A 14,509-nucleotide genomic window follows, 5' to 3' on the forward strand; every position below is an offset into this window, starting at 1 on the left:
GTACAGAACCCAACCTCTTCCCCTAGGGCGGGAACTCATCCCCCGCCCACCACCACCAGCCTCCTTCCCCAGCCTTTGCTCAGCAGCAGGCTTGGCGATAAGCAATCACATGCTCTGCGGGGCTGGCTGAAGGACCTCCCAGGCCTCCTGGGCAACTGCAGCTGCTGGTTAGACGGCCTCACCCAAGTGCTGCCTGCATCCTGTGAGGCTGCTGCTTGCTGTAAAGCCGCCATGTCTCCTCCAGCGGCCATGCAGCATCCCACCCTGACACTGGCATCACCCAGGGTTCTCCACCTCCCCCCCCCCAGAATTAGCCCCCCATCTTCACCTGTAAAAAGGGTTCCAAAGCCTACAGCTGGTGCCAGGCAGGAGTGGGGACCAGCTGCAGCCAGCCCTGGGGACAGAACCCCCTCGGCGCTGCCGGCTGACACCGAGCTCCGGCCTCCCTTGCTGAACTCTCCCCCCATGCAAGGATGCTCCTGCCTATGTGAGGCATAGGCAGCCCCAGGCTCTCCTACCTTCACTCTCAAAGACCCCCACCCCCACACAGGGAGGGCTCATCTCCTAGCTGGGAAGCAGATACAGGCACCTGCCCAGGCACCACGGACCAGCTCATTTCTGGGCACTCGGCTCCCACTCCTGCAGCACCAGCCCTGCCTGACACGTGTTAAGAGCTGCTGCTTTGCTTAGCCTCATCACCCTCCAGTTGTTTTCACCCCCTCCCTGCCAGCAGCTGGCTCCAACCCAGCAAACCCCCAGCCAGGCCCAGCAGCTCCTGCCAGCCTGGGGCAGCCAACTGTGTGTACGGGCATGAGGCTGGGTCAGCTGAGTTCGCACAGCTCTGCCTACAAACAGATCCCGTTTGCTGCAGGTTCTCAGGCTAACGCTCTGCTCCCAGCACGGCAGGGTCACACCACAAGCTGCACTGCAGCGGTGACCAGCTCTCGGCCAACGTGGGGTGACTTGTTCACCCCAGCCCTTACTAAGACTGCCACACACGAGCCAGGCAGGCAGTGGCTGCTTGGGGGCGGGGGGGGGGGGCACGTGGGGTCCCAGGGTAGCACATCCACAAGCCAAGGAGATACGAACCACAAGGGACGCCAACTTGAAACAACCACATTACAGCTGGATTCTGCTGCTCCCCCGCCTCATCCCCACTGCTCCCAGCAACAAATCGACAATAGGGGAGCCCCCCCCCGACTCCCCAGGAACACCCATTCCAAGCATCAGGGTCTCCCAGCAGCTGGATGCACTTTGTGCTCCTAGGACAGCAGCAGGCTCACACTTAGCCAGAGCCCTGGGCCATGCACAGAGCCAAGGGCTGTGAGCTTTGCCCGTTCAGCACCAGCGTTCCCAGTAAGCTGCCCAGTGCCCCGCCGCCAGGGCTGTTTGTTTTTACCTTTACCAGTGGGGCACGTACGTTTCATCCTGTGCACAGACAGCAGGAAAAGATTAGCAGGAACACAGCTCAGGACCGCACTTTCCGCATCATTCTAACCCACAGAAAACTTCCGAAAGCTTCCCCTTTATAAAACGTAGGAAATGCTGCTCTTCTGGATGTAACAAGCCCGGTGACTCACCCATGGCCCCAGCCTCACCACTGCATCACAGTACGGCAATACAGACATTGCCAAGGCCAGCCCATTGAAGGTAACAACCCTGTTAGCACAAGCAGACCAGGAAGAAGCCAGCCAGAGCTGCCATGACTCAGCTTTTCCAAGGAAGCTCGTGTCAGCTGATGGGTTAACAAACAAGCATCCTCTGCAAGCCTCAGGCTGCCGGAAGTTTGGCTAAATCATAGCAGCTGCTTTTGCCCCCCAGTAACTGCTGTTGCTGCGGCACCAGTGCAAGGCAGTACTACAAATAGGGAGCAGCAGCTGGGCCTTCCGTTTCCGGCCACCGTGCAAATTGCTGGTTGCACCTGAGACCTCAAACCAGGGCTACAAGGGAACCCTGGCCAGAGTGGTACAGGTACCTATTGGGCCACACCATGAGATCCGTAGAGGGGGAAGGGGCAGTTCACAACAGAGGCCGCCCTGTCGCAGGCACAGGGAATTACGGCTGAGGTGGGTAGGAGAGAAACGCCAAGCCCCAAAACAAAGCCCTCCTCTCCCCCATGCAAGGGCGAACAATTAGCCTCAAGGAAGCCCTCCTCGCCCACCCCAGCCCGCGTGCAATCGCCCTTTCCTCAGTCACCACCTCCACGTGACTCAACCCAATCCAAGCACAGCTGAACCCAAGGCTCCCTCTGGAATAGTTCTGCACAGAGACGGTTAGAGTAGAACCTAGCACTTTATTCAGATCTTCAGTTAATTGGTGGGATTTGAAGAACCAGACATACGTAATAAACCTCCAGAAAAATAGATCACGCAAGGCACTCTCCACTCAAGGCAGAGGCCACGGGCTAAGCGTGTAAACAAGCTGGCTTCTCTGTACAACACCAGCCAAATCAGCCTCTCCCATGGCCAGTTGCCCTAGCTTTGCCCTCTCCCTTATGTTTACACCAGCCAGACCCCCTGTAGGTGTGACCCAAGGTTTTTCTGTAGGACACCTTGGCCTATCAGGGAATGCTGGAAACATGGCAAGGAATCATGGTGTCCAAAAAAAGTATTAAAAAGCTGCTGCCTGAGCCCAGGGCTTCTCTGTACTCACACCCTGACCCAGAGCACAATAAATAAGCGATTAGAAAAAATGTTCAAGTATGAAGGGTTACTTTGCCACCTCTCCTCCCCTCCAAATGCACCTGTGGCTCTGAAGGAAGCTGGCTTCTCTGTAGCTACGCCAGCTGTTCAGAGCGCAAATTGGACCTGGCTTTGAAAATAAAACAAAGTTTAAAAACCCAGGAGGAGTTTTGTGCAGTGTGGAATTCTCCAGCTTTCTTATAAAGAAAAAAATTACTCTGGTACCAAAGTGTGCAGCCTACAGACCTTGGGTACAGCCTGGGGGCTTCTCTGTAGCACACCCCCAGGCGGCCAAGTGCCCGTGTGTTAGATGGTGAGGCTTGGCTAGTGCTGAAACCATGCATAGGATTGATTTTTTTTTTTTTAAAACCTTATTACGTACGTCCTCCAAGAAAGACAGCTGGAAGCAGAGAGGTTAAAATCTGGTGCAACTCCAGAGGGAACTAAGAGCATAAAACACCACAAATGGGCAGAGCAAGGATTGCTTTTGACTAAAAAATGCACGGGGCTGGCACGCCCAGCGGGACTTGTGTTGCATGCAAGGCTGGGCTGCTACGGGGGAGCACACCCAGACAGAAGCTACAGTCAACTGCCCAGGTTACAGGGACGAGGGGGCTTTACATTCTTTAAGACACCACAAAATTCATGCTGCCCACGAGGGGTAGGGCTGGACAGCTGCTGTAACGAACCACAGATCCCACGTGCATGTTGCAAGGACCATTTCTCAGTCAGCATCTGAAGGGGAAACTCACCCCAATTCCCAGACTTTCAGGTAGGGTTCTCGGGCATAGGATGGGTCCAATCTTAAAGCATCATTTACTAGATGACACACTGACATCTGCTCATCTCTAGGCGGTTACACAGATGGCCTGTGCTCACCAATTCCACTATTACAGCGAGCACAACGCCAGAAGTAGCGGGGGAGCAAGTCTGACTTGTGGCCCCTAGAGAACGACTAGTCACGGCAATGAACAAAGTTTGCTGAGTAAGAGCTGCACAGGAGGACAGGATAATGTTAGGGAAAAGGGGCTCTTCCCCCCAGAGCCTGAAAGCTTCTCTGTAGCCTACGCCAACAGGTCTGGGGAGAAAAGCCTAACACTTTCAGTATTTTAGCTTTTTGGGTACTTCCCAGGGGAAGCTGTCCCTACCAAAGTGGCCATAGGCTGCGGTCCTCTGATAAATGGGCTTCTTCAGATCCAGATCCCTAGAATATACAAGTCCTCAACTTAATACTGAGCATTCAATCGCAAGCAAAGCAAAACAAGACACTTTTCAGATGCTCCAGGTGGGTCCCCCCCACAGCTCGGCGGGAAGGAGTCACGGACACACATACACCCCTTGGTGGAGCCAGCTTGGAACTACACAATGCTGCACAGGAGGGTAGGACACTTCCCAGCTGGCTACAAAACCAGACTAACTGCGACAGGATTCATTCAGTGACAACCGTTCGTCCCTGGCTCTCACGTGTTTTCAAAACCAGTTGTTGTTTCTCAGGCTGTGTTCTTGAGCCGGGGTCCTAGGACGCTCAGCTAGCTGCGCATCAGTCCAAACTCGTCCTGAGAAACCACAAGTGTCCAGTCTCGCAGGATATCGTGATACTTACCCCTTACAGGGCACCTGGTGATCCGTTTGGTGGAACCACTTATTCTCTTCTGTTTAAGCAGCTCTTGTCTCAGCCCAATGGCTGATTCTGACTTTAAAGCTGATGCTCCCAGCACAGGTTGCAAAACAGGCATGAATGCAAACAGCAGCACAACACACCAACTCGAGTGCACCCAAAGGCGCTGCTAAGATGGCTAGGCGCTAAAGCCCTAGATTTTGAACCCAGGAGCATTTAAGCCCCCAGGCTGGAGGCCACCTTTGCCTTCAAGCATCATTAATGCCGAGACTTAATCCAAAGGCCACCTGTTTGGTTACAGAAAAGGGTCAGCTACTCCAGGCAGACCAGCATGGAAAAGGGTACTTGTACTCCAGTGTGATACAGCCAAGAATCCGTTCTAGCAGCATCTATACTTTATGTCTACCCCAGTCCTTCAAGCAAGCAGGGAGCTTCTCCCCCGCCCCCCGCCCCATCTGCATGCATTACCCTCTTTACCTGACAATGACCCCAGGGCGCAGGTCAAAATTCTTCTTCACAATATCTAGCAGCTCCCGCTCACTCTTTGGAGAAGTGCCATAGTGGAAAATGGAGATGGAGAGCGGGTGGGCCACTCCAATTGCGTATGAAACCTGAGGGCAAAGGAGATAACGCCTCAGCCCACTACCTGGGGCCCCCAGCCTAACACCCTCTCACCCCAGCCTCATCTAGCCACAAACTGCACCCCCCACTACTTCCCTCATTTCACACCCCACTTACAGTAACTACTGAGAGCCAGCAGCTGTTAACCATTCATATTACTCTGCCTTGCCCAAGCTCCCCTTCTCACGTTACCAACTATTCCTGGGCCTCCCTTTCATGTTACCTCTAGCCTATTCTGGCAGGGATGCCCACACAGCACCAGCTGTACAGATTACAGCACTCCCAAGTTATTACTCACTGGTATGGCTGCTCCCCAGGAATAGCATTTGCCACTCCTTCTGCAAACTCCAGTTATTCAACCACCGTCAGTCACTCAGCTTTTTTCAGCTTGTGCCGAGACGGATTAGTTCCACTATTGCCACACACACACCCTTTTCCCTTGCCACGACAGTGCCAACATCGCTGACTGACAGTTTTAAGGGTGAAACCTTTCCAGCCACTGCTACATCGAAGCTCATTTAACCAAGCCAGCAGGTTGGCCATACCTGGACAAGCACTCTCCTGCACAGACCAGCCTTAACAAGGGACTTGGCTACCCAACGGGCAGCATAAGCAGCAGAACGGTCCACCTTGGTGTAATCTTTCCCCGAGAAAGCACCTCCTCCGTGAGCACCCCAGCCGCCATAGGTGTCAACAATGATCTTCCGGCCGGTCAAGCCAGCATCTCCCTGGAATTAACAATTCCCTTTGGTCAGTTGACAACAGCCACCCACAAAAGTCAAATCACAAGACCCCTCCAAAAATCCGTGAGCACAGGGCTTTCAAATGAACGCCCCTCACCGTGCTTCTCCATTCAAGAGCGGCTGGTTTCACTTCAAGTGTATCTGTACCCATGGCAACTTCTAGTTACCATATGCTCGTTTGCTGACAAATACTGACCCCGCTCATCTCTGCGGAGCCGTTAGTTCTGGAAGAGAACTGGCTCGCGACTCTGCACCAGGGGTCCGCATTAGCCTGGCTAGGACACACGCTGGTGGGGCAGGGAGGGTAACTGGAAGACTGCCACCTTGGGTGCTTTCATGTAGATAAGCCACCTGCAAATCCATTCCTTGAGGATCATCTCAGCCTTACCTGGGGACCCCCAATGACAAAGCGGCCACTTGGCTGCAGGTGGTAGATTGTATCCTCATCCAGGTATTTTGCAGGCACAACAGCTTTGATCACTTTCTCCCTGAGGGCATCTCTCATCTCGTCCAAGCAGACATCTTCATCGTGCTGCACGGATATGACCACCGTGTGGACTCTGATAGGGATGACAGCACCACGGTCCTGCATGTACTGCACAGTCACCTGCAATTACACCCCAGACCAGAAGCAAGCCACATCAGGGACAGCCACATCTGCAGCAGAACCCCCCAGTGCTGAGCAGGAGCAAGAACATCCCCAAGTTTAGCTCCTCTCCCCCAAAGACTGACGAGCAGGCAGCCAGGCTGTCTTGCACCTGCCCGTTACTGGAGCTGTACGACAAGGCTTAACATACCTGAGTTTTCGAGTCAGGTCGCAGCCAGGACAGAGTGCCATTGCGACGCAGCTCCGCCAGCTTGGCATTCAGCTTGTGCGCTAGGACAATGGTCAGAGGCATGCACTCCTCGGTTTCGTCTGTAGCATAACCGAACATCAAGCCCTACAGAAAAGAAAAAGAGTCAAACGACAACCGAACCAGCAACTGAAAAGCGTTAACTACTGTCTCATAAACTAGACAAGCCATCTCCACAAGCTAACAACTAGCACACGAACCTGGTCCCCAGCACCGATATCTTCTTCGTTCCTGTCCAGATGGACTCCCTGGGCAATATCAGGGGATTGCTGCTCCAAGGCTACCAGCACATTGCAGGTCTTGTAGTCAAATCCTAACATGGAACAGAATTTCAGGTTCACAGAACACCTGCACTATGCAATTGAAGCTTCAAAAAGTATCGCATGTGTTACAGATACAAGAACCAAGTCTCTCGCTCAAGGCTAGAAACAAAAGCCTTCTGAACCCAGAGAAACAAGCGGCCAGAGACACTAACCTTTGGAAGAATCATCATAACCAACATGTTTGATTGTGTCACGCACAACTTTCTGGTAGTCAACAGCAGCTCTAGATGTGATCTCGCCAGCCAGAAGAATCATCCCAGTCTTTGCAACTGTTTCTAGAAGAGGGTAAAAGGAGACAGATCAGATTCAGTATCACCCATGGAGAAATAGATCTCCTACAGGAACACAGGGCATCCAACAGGGGCAATTTCTCCCTTTTCCAAGGCTAGGTATCCTCACCACAAGCGACTTTGGCATCCGGATCTTGTTTAAGGTGGGCGTCCAGGACAGCATCACTGATTTGGTCACAGATTTTATCTGAAAAGAGAAACCACCAAAGACTTTCACTGCACAGCGCATTTCGCAGCCCTCTTTCCATTCAGCATGTTGAACTTCGGCCACTTCCGGGAGACTCCCCACAATTTAGTAAGCAGAAAGCAACAGCTGTGGCCTCCCACCCCACGCCCCGGGCAGAAGCCTTATCTCACACCAGCTTCCTGCCCCGGGGATGCTGCGCCGGCCCTGTGCTAGGCAGGTTATTGTTATCAGGGTGGAACCGCATAAATCGTGGCGCTTTCGGGATCAGGTTACACGGATGTCAGGACTTAAATTTAGCCGCTGAATGCAGCTCTCTGACGTAGCTACGGGACGGGGTTTTGGCGGGGCACAACCGAGCCTCGCCCGCCCCCGGCTCGTCCCTCCCACCGGATGCTCCGCGCAAGCCGCGCCGCCCGCATGCGGGGGGGGGGAGCAGCTTTGCACAGGTGCCCGGCTGGGGACCCCCGCCCGCACACGGGCCCCGGCAACACCCCCCTCCCCCCCGCCTGGGCGCGCAGAGCCCGCCGGCGGCAGACAATGGCGCAGCGCCCTTGGCAATGACCTTCCGCATCCCGGCGGGAGCCCGAGCACCGCGCGCGGCCCCGCCCCAGCCTGCGGGTGGGAGGGGGCGGGCAGGGCCCGCGGTCCGGTCCGGTCCGGTCCAGCCCCGCCTCGCGCTGCGGGGATGGGAGCACGCGCTCCGGGCCCGGCCTTACGCGGGAGCCGGACCCACGTGACGCGGGCCCGCGCGCAGCCCACGTGCCGCCCGCCGGAGCCCGCAATGCGGCGCGCGCGCGCCCGGGAGCTTTCGTCATCATCCTCTTCCTTCCCCCCCCCCCACCCGCAACCCGGGCCCCGCGGCGCGCGCCCGGCGCTGCCCCCCCCGTCCGCGCTCACCCGGGTGCCCCTCCCCGACGGACTCGGAGGTGAAGAGGAAGCTGCCCTCCTCGATGAAGGCCTCGTGGAAGCCGTTGATCTGCCCGTTCATGGCGGCGGCGCGCGCGGGACTGAGCGAAGGGACGCTGCAGCGAGACCGGCCTCGGCGGAATGAGAGCAGCGCTGTGGAGGCACCGCTATTTATAGGCTCCTCGGCCCCGCCCCCTCCCCCCGCGAACGCGCCAGTCGCAGGGCGGGCCGCGCGGACTCGGACCCGACCACTTCCCGGAGGAGGGGGGGAGACGTTATATAATAACCCCCCCCCGGCACCCGCCGCCCGGCTCAGGAGCCAGGGCATTCCTCGGCGCTCCTCATAGGGGCGGCGATAAATCCCCTTCCTAACTCGGCCCCGGGTGGCAGCACAGGCCGAGCTCCCCCCGCGGCTCTTGTGTTTGGACTGAGCCCAGACAAAAGGTACCAGCTCGCGGCGGCGGCCCCCTCAGGAAGCGCTGACGCGCAGGCGCGACGTGAGCCGCTCCCCGTCCCGGGGTGGCGGGGGAGCGGTGGCAGCCGCGAGCCGGGCGGGGGCCGCGCCTGGCGCAGGCGCAGTGCGATGCGCGCGGGGGAGGGAGGCGGGCGCGCGGAGCGCCTCATGGCCGGACTCGTTCGGGCGGCCATTTTGGTTTCGCCCCCCCATCCACCGCCAGTGCCCCCGCTCCGGCCCCGCCCGCCGCGTTACCGCCCCCGCCCTCACCCCAGCCCCTCCCTGCGTGCCCCCCCGCGCCCCATCGCACCCCCCGCTGCTGCCGTCCCCGCCCGCTTGTCTGCTGCCCCCCATTGTCTGCTGCCCCCATTGTCTCCTGCCCCCCATTGTCTGCTGCCCTCCATGCTGCCCCCATTGTCTCCTGCCCCCCATTGTCTGCTGCCCTCCATGCTGCCCCCATTGTCTGCTGCCCCCCATTGTCTGCTGCCCTCCATGCTGCCCCCATTGTCTCCTGCCCCCCCCATCGTTGCCCAGCATCCTGCCCCGCTCCAAGTCACCGCGCTGCCGCCTGCTGTGGGGCGGGCGCCTCAGGCTCTGGCGGCCAGCCCCACGGCCAGCAGGGCCGTCCCTAGCAGGGTGTGGGGTCCAGGACAGCCCCCCCATCCCCGCTCCAGCCCTTCGCAGCTCCCCTCCCTCACCGCCCCCTCTCCTCTCACCCCCAGCCCTTCTCTCCCCATCCCATCCCACCCCTTCGCCCACGCTCCCGAGTGGGGCAGCCTGCGGGGTTAGCCCAGCGCAAGAGGCCGGCAGCAGGGGTCTGGGCCACCCCCCCTCCGCTCCCTGGCGACCCCTCAGCAGCCCACTCTGCTCCCTACCTCCCAGCCGTGCCCTCCTGCGGCCTGCGAGTGCTGGGGGCAGTTCCACCCCTTCCCCTGCCTTCCTCCCTGATTCCTGCTACTCCCTGCCCTGGGCCTGCCCCCACACAGCTCCTGCCCTGTAGCCCGTGAGTGCAGCCCCCATGCAGAGGGGATGCCCCCCACCACTGCGCGTCCAGGCTGCATAGAGTACTAGCACTGCTGTGGGTGCCTGGGTTGGAGTAAGGCCCCAATCCAGGGGAGCCAGGCCCATAGGGAGCACTGCCTGGCCACGGCAGTGAGGCCGTAAGGGCAGCATTTGGCCAAAAGCTGCCTGCTGTGGTGAACTGAGGCCAATGACCTTCCTCCTCTTAGGGTGGGATCACCTTAACACCCCGGACGAGGAGCCAGGAGGGAGATTCTCCATGCCTGGAGCAGCTGTGTCCTATGTCTCAAATTCCCACCAGGCGCTTGGGGTTGTACTGGCAGGACTCCCCGGCTTGCCTGGCCAGCAAACCACGTTTTGATTTCGCCATCTGACGGATGGAGGAGGCCAGCCGAAAGGTTCCCCATGAAATGCGCTTCGGAAGGCTGCTGTCTGCATCGCCCTAGCGCTTCGCCCTGGCTGACTTCGCTCCTGTGCTGACACGCACACAACCCATTGCCTGGCCCGTGTTTACAGATCCCTGGACTGGCTGAATAAATGAGGAGTCTGGACAAAGAAAAGGCTCGGTCGTGAGGGGGACGCTCGCAACAAGCAGAAAGAGTTGGATAGAGATGTCGCTATTTACATCCCAGGCCCTATTTTTAAGGCAGACGTGATGTCCCCATGGCACAAATTCTCAAAATCCAGCCCGAAACGGGGCTAGGGCCAGGAGAACAAAACGGCTTCTCTTCCCTTTCTACCTTTTTCCGTATTTTACCTGCTGCCCTCAGCGTGCTCAGCGAGGCAGCGAAAGGTTTTAATGCCGTTTCTTGAGACTATCGGTTTGCTTCTAAAGGCAGGGTGCACGCAAGCCCGGGAGGAGCCAGATGCGGAATGAGGGCAACTCCAGAGGCCTGGTACGGATGGGTGCTTTCAGCTTGTTTGTTTGATCTGTAGCCCAGGGGTTCCGCCACTGGCCTGGTGTCTGATTACTTGTCGGGTGTTAACATGAGCTGTGCCACTGGAGCCCAGAGCGCTCTGAGCTCCTTCTCCGCCTCGTGGAGCGGTGGCCATATTGCCGTGTTCACAGATCTGGGGGATTCTCCATCGTAGTCGTGAAAGGGGGCGGACTGCATCCTGTTCTCTCTCTTTCTGCCCATCGTGCCAGCCCCACCAGCAGCTGTACTGCTAATATTATGCAGCCAGGACGTGGAGGAACCACAGATGGTTCCAAAGAGCTACCAGCTGTTTCCACCTGATGACCTGAAGGCAAAAATCTCCAACGGCTCAGGGCTGATCTCCAGAACTTTGTAGTAGCCGCGCAGTCGTTCTGCTGACACCAGAGGCGCCGGAAGTAGGGGTGCAGAGGGTGCTGCAGCACCCCCCAGTTTGCACCCAGCTTCTCTACACCTGGGGGCCACCCCTGCTGTTACATCCATTAGCCCGAGGTCTCAGCCTCTGGGTAGCCCTCGGGTTCCTCCAGGTCCTTCTGTGAGCTCTGCCGGCCACCCAGGTGCACTCTACCATGAGCGCTGCTGGTCCCTCCAGTCCCACCAACCCTGCCGCGAGCTCTGTGCCCCCCGTCCCACCACCCCGGCCATGAGCTCCGCCCCCCTGTCCCACCACCCCGGCCGTGAGCTCCACCCCCCCATCCCACCACCCCGGCCATGAACTCCACCCCACCCCATCCCACCACCCTGGCCGTGAGCTCCACCCCCCCGTCCGACCAGCCCAGCCGTGAGCTCCGCTGCCCTCCCCCTCCTGGGTCCTGCATGCCTTGCCATGGGCTCCCCTGAGGTCCTCTCACCGCCTGCCCTGTCGCTGGCCCTGGGGCTCCTGCAACTGGTACACAGCTCTTTGGCTGCCCCCTGCTCTGGCCCAGCCTGGGCGGCGAGGGTTGCCGGTACCTCGGACTGGAGGCCATTTGCTGCAAGGGAGTCCAGTCTGGGAGACTGCGACCCAGTCTCAATGGGTCTAAAAGCGGGGAGAGGGTGCAATTCAGCACACGCCGCCCCAAAGAGTTCCAGCCTGGCCCCTTTCTCCTCCCGGGGGACCTGGCATCCCTCACGGCAGAGTGGGGGTTCCATCCGGCCGGTCTTGCCGCGCCCTGGGCCTGGGGGAGAGTCCCCCCGCCGTGTTCATAACCTGTCTCCGCTATCTGAGGGCTGGGGAGGGAAGCTCGGTTTCCCCAGCCGCCCTGGGAGTGACTCAGCACTTCACGGACAGCTCGGTGACGAGAGCCAGGTGCAGGATGCAGAGATGAAAAGCGTCCAGCAGCGCTCCTGAACGCTAATGGGGTCGTTTCAAATGGCCTTCGCCGATAGGAAAGCAAACCACGGCTAATTGTTCAGAGGCCGAGCGACCGCCGGTGACTCAAAGTCACATGAGGGCGTGATCTCAGCATTGTAATGGCCGGCGGGTCCCCTTCTGCATAGACTCAGCCTGCCTGGCTGTGCGTCACCCCCGCCTCCTGCTGGCAGACTCTGGCCCGGCTGCAGGGGCAGGGCGAGCTGGGAGTGGGCCAGGAGGCACGCAGCAGGCACAGGGGCAGACGTGCCTTTGGTGGCTGGCATTGGCTGGCTGGTGCCTGCTGCAGCTGGGTGTGAAGGGAATGGCCCAGGTAGGAGCTGGGGGTGAACACGGCAGAAACGGCACCAGGGATTTTTTACTGGCCACAGCTCACACCCTGTAACGCATTCACCCCTCGCAAACCCTGCTGGGCAGCAGGGCTGTTACCCCCGTGTACGGAGGGGGACCATGGAGCCCAGCCTCCCACACAACCTGTAGCTGCCAGCTGCTCGGCTGGCCCTGTGACCACTAGGCCGTCCTTTTCCTCCCCCTCGGCGCTCAATGTTCCTGCTGACCTTTTCCATCCACAGACAGAGCACATTTTCTTCTGCACCCGCCATAGACAGCCGTGCTGCCAGCTCCGCATGGCAGTGGGCCCACTTCTGGGTGGCCAGGCAAGCCCTCAGTTTACAGGGAATGCGGCTGGGGCCATCAAGATTTCCCAGGCTCTGGGCTTCCAGTTCTGCAGGCCGAGTTGCCCGTGTAGGTCAGACAGGGTCTTGGATGTTTCATCCCCTGACATCAGCTTTCGTTAAAGATTAATCTTCCATTCCTGGAAGCTGCAGGACAGTGCTGGGCAGTTTATCAGCCGTGCCCGTGCAAGTCACCCCCCGGGGCTGGCGGGGACAAAAGGGGGGAGGGTTACGGAGATGGACAAGTTCCGGACTCCTCTTCGGAGCGCTCCTGGGCCAGGCTCATCTGCCGACGGCCAGAACAGGAGCCGGCCCCGCGCTTTGCAACCTTTCGTGGGCGCTTCGGCCCTGTTATTCTGGCCTGCCTGATGCAATGAAGCTGAACTCTTACCAGAGCTGGAGGCGGCCCAGCCCGGCCCAGCCCAGCAGGGCACAGCGTCCCTGACCCACGCCCAGGAGCACACAGGGGCCTTCCAGGCCCTGCCCCTGCTCTCAGGGCCTCGGGGAGCGGTAAGACCTGCTCTCGCTGGAGGTCACCAAGGCCGGGTGTTGGCCTCCTACCCGCTCCTCTGCCCGGCTGATGTAAGAGTCGGTGGCTCTTTCCAGGGGCCCGGGAACTTGTTTGCAATCCCGTGGGGCAGCCCCTTCGCTGGTCTGTGTGGCGCTTCCCCAGACCCCCTGGGCAGCGCTCCAGCCCTACTCCCAACAGGCTGGGTGTGGGATGCCTCTCAGCACGGGGGGACAGCCCAGCCCCCTCTCCCTGTGCGCCTGCTGCTTACGTCTGTCTCCCTGGGTCTGCTCACGCAGCTGACGTGGGAGCACGCAATGTTCCAGGCCATCTGGCAGCTGGGCCCAGCCAGTGCCCTCCCTGGAAGGAGGGCACCTGTGCGTGCTAATCCAAGAGGGCAATTCCTGGGTGCTTATGCGCCGAACCGAAAGGGGGTTAGGCTTGGACGGGGCTGGTCTTGGGCCCAGGAGCCAGCGTGCAGCCAGCAGCCCAGCTTCCCGTTGCTGTCGCATGCAGACGGCGGCTCTTTCTCCGAGTGCTGCTTGGGGGTGGGTAGACGCAGTGGCCTGGGCGCGGGCCCTGAGCTGGCTTGTGCAGGCGGTCGCTGTGGCCTTGCCGTTGGGTGGCGGGAAGCAGTGAGATCTGCTCCCCCAGTTCTGATGCTGTCTCTTGCCGGAGTCGTGGCCTGGCCTAATCCAGCCTCTCTTCCCCCTTTCTAAAGCCCGTCGAGCGGCTGTCCCGCAGACTTCACCGTGGCACCCCATGGCATTGTCTGGGTCTCTGCATCCCCAGGAGTGTGCAGGACTCGGCTGCGGGGGTTACACAAAAGCAGGTGTCCAGGAGTCTTGGCCTGAGAAGCGTTAACGCTCTGAGCTGGTATTTCTGCACAGCTGCTATTTGCTTCCAGCCCTTCGCTGCACTGAGCGACCCACCCGCCAGCTCCTTGCAGGTTCGGCGCGTTCCGAGCCGGGTGCCTTTGCTAGGGGCGTGCTACCGTCCCACCAGGGAGCCGTCCACGTCTCTGAGGCGTCTCCCCCGAGAAGCGCCGCTGTGGTGTTCCCAGTCCTGTGCCGCCTCAGGCCTGGAAGCCCTCGCCAGACCTGCTTTACAGCACAGAAATGCACTTTCCTCCAGCCGCTGCGCATCCTCCGGGGCACCCTTGTGGCCCACACTGCTGAGACGAGAAAGAGAGCAGGCGTCCTTCTCCGCCTCTTCCTCACCACCCATCACCACAGCGGGAGCTGAAGCACTTGACCCAGACGCTGGAACCAAGTCGCACAGCCAGGGTCTAGTAACCCTCGGGCACAGCAGGAGGGTGCGCCTTTGGGCTGGAGTTGCCACTGC

At 59.3% G+C, this 14,509-nt stretch overlaps 1 protein-coding gene across 1 annotated transcript; it reads right to left on the reverse strand.

Moving 5' to 3' along the window:
* Positions 1-2,273: 2,273 nt before the first annotated feature.
* On the reverse strand, positions 2,274-8,372 carry MAT2A (methionine adenosyltransferase 2A). Its single transcript, XM_074981944.1, has 9 exons — positions 8,215-8,372; positions 7,240-7,317; positions 6,993-7,115; positions 6,718-6,830; positions 6,461-6,604; positions 6,052-6,270; positions 5,466-5,648; positions 4,777-4,910; positions 2,274-3,885 (listed from the first exon to the last, which is right to left on the reverse strand). Exons 1-9 carry the CDS (start codon positions 8,303-8,305, stop codon positions 3,783-3,785), a joined length of 1,188 nt encoding a protein of 395 aa, XP_074838045.1. The 5' UTR covers positions 8,306-8,372; the 3' UTR covers positions 2,274-3,782.
* Positions 8,373-14,509: the final 6,137 nt, after the last annotated feature.

Source organism: Carettochelys insculpta, chromosome 31 (assembly GCF_033958435.1).
Source record: "Carettochelys insculpta isolate YL-2023 chromosome 31, ASM3395843v1, whole genome shotgun sequence".
Taxonomy (NCBI): domain Eukaryota; kingdom Metazoa; phylum Chordata; order Testudines; family Carettochelyidae; genus Carettochelys; species Carettochelys insculpta.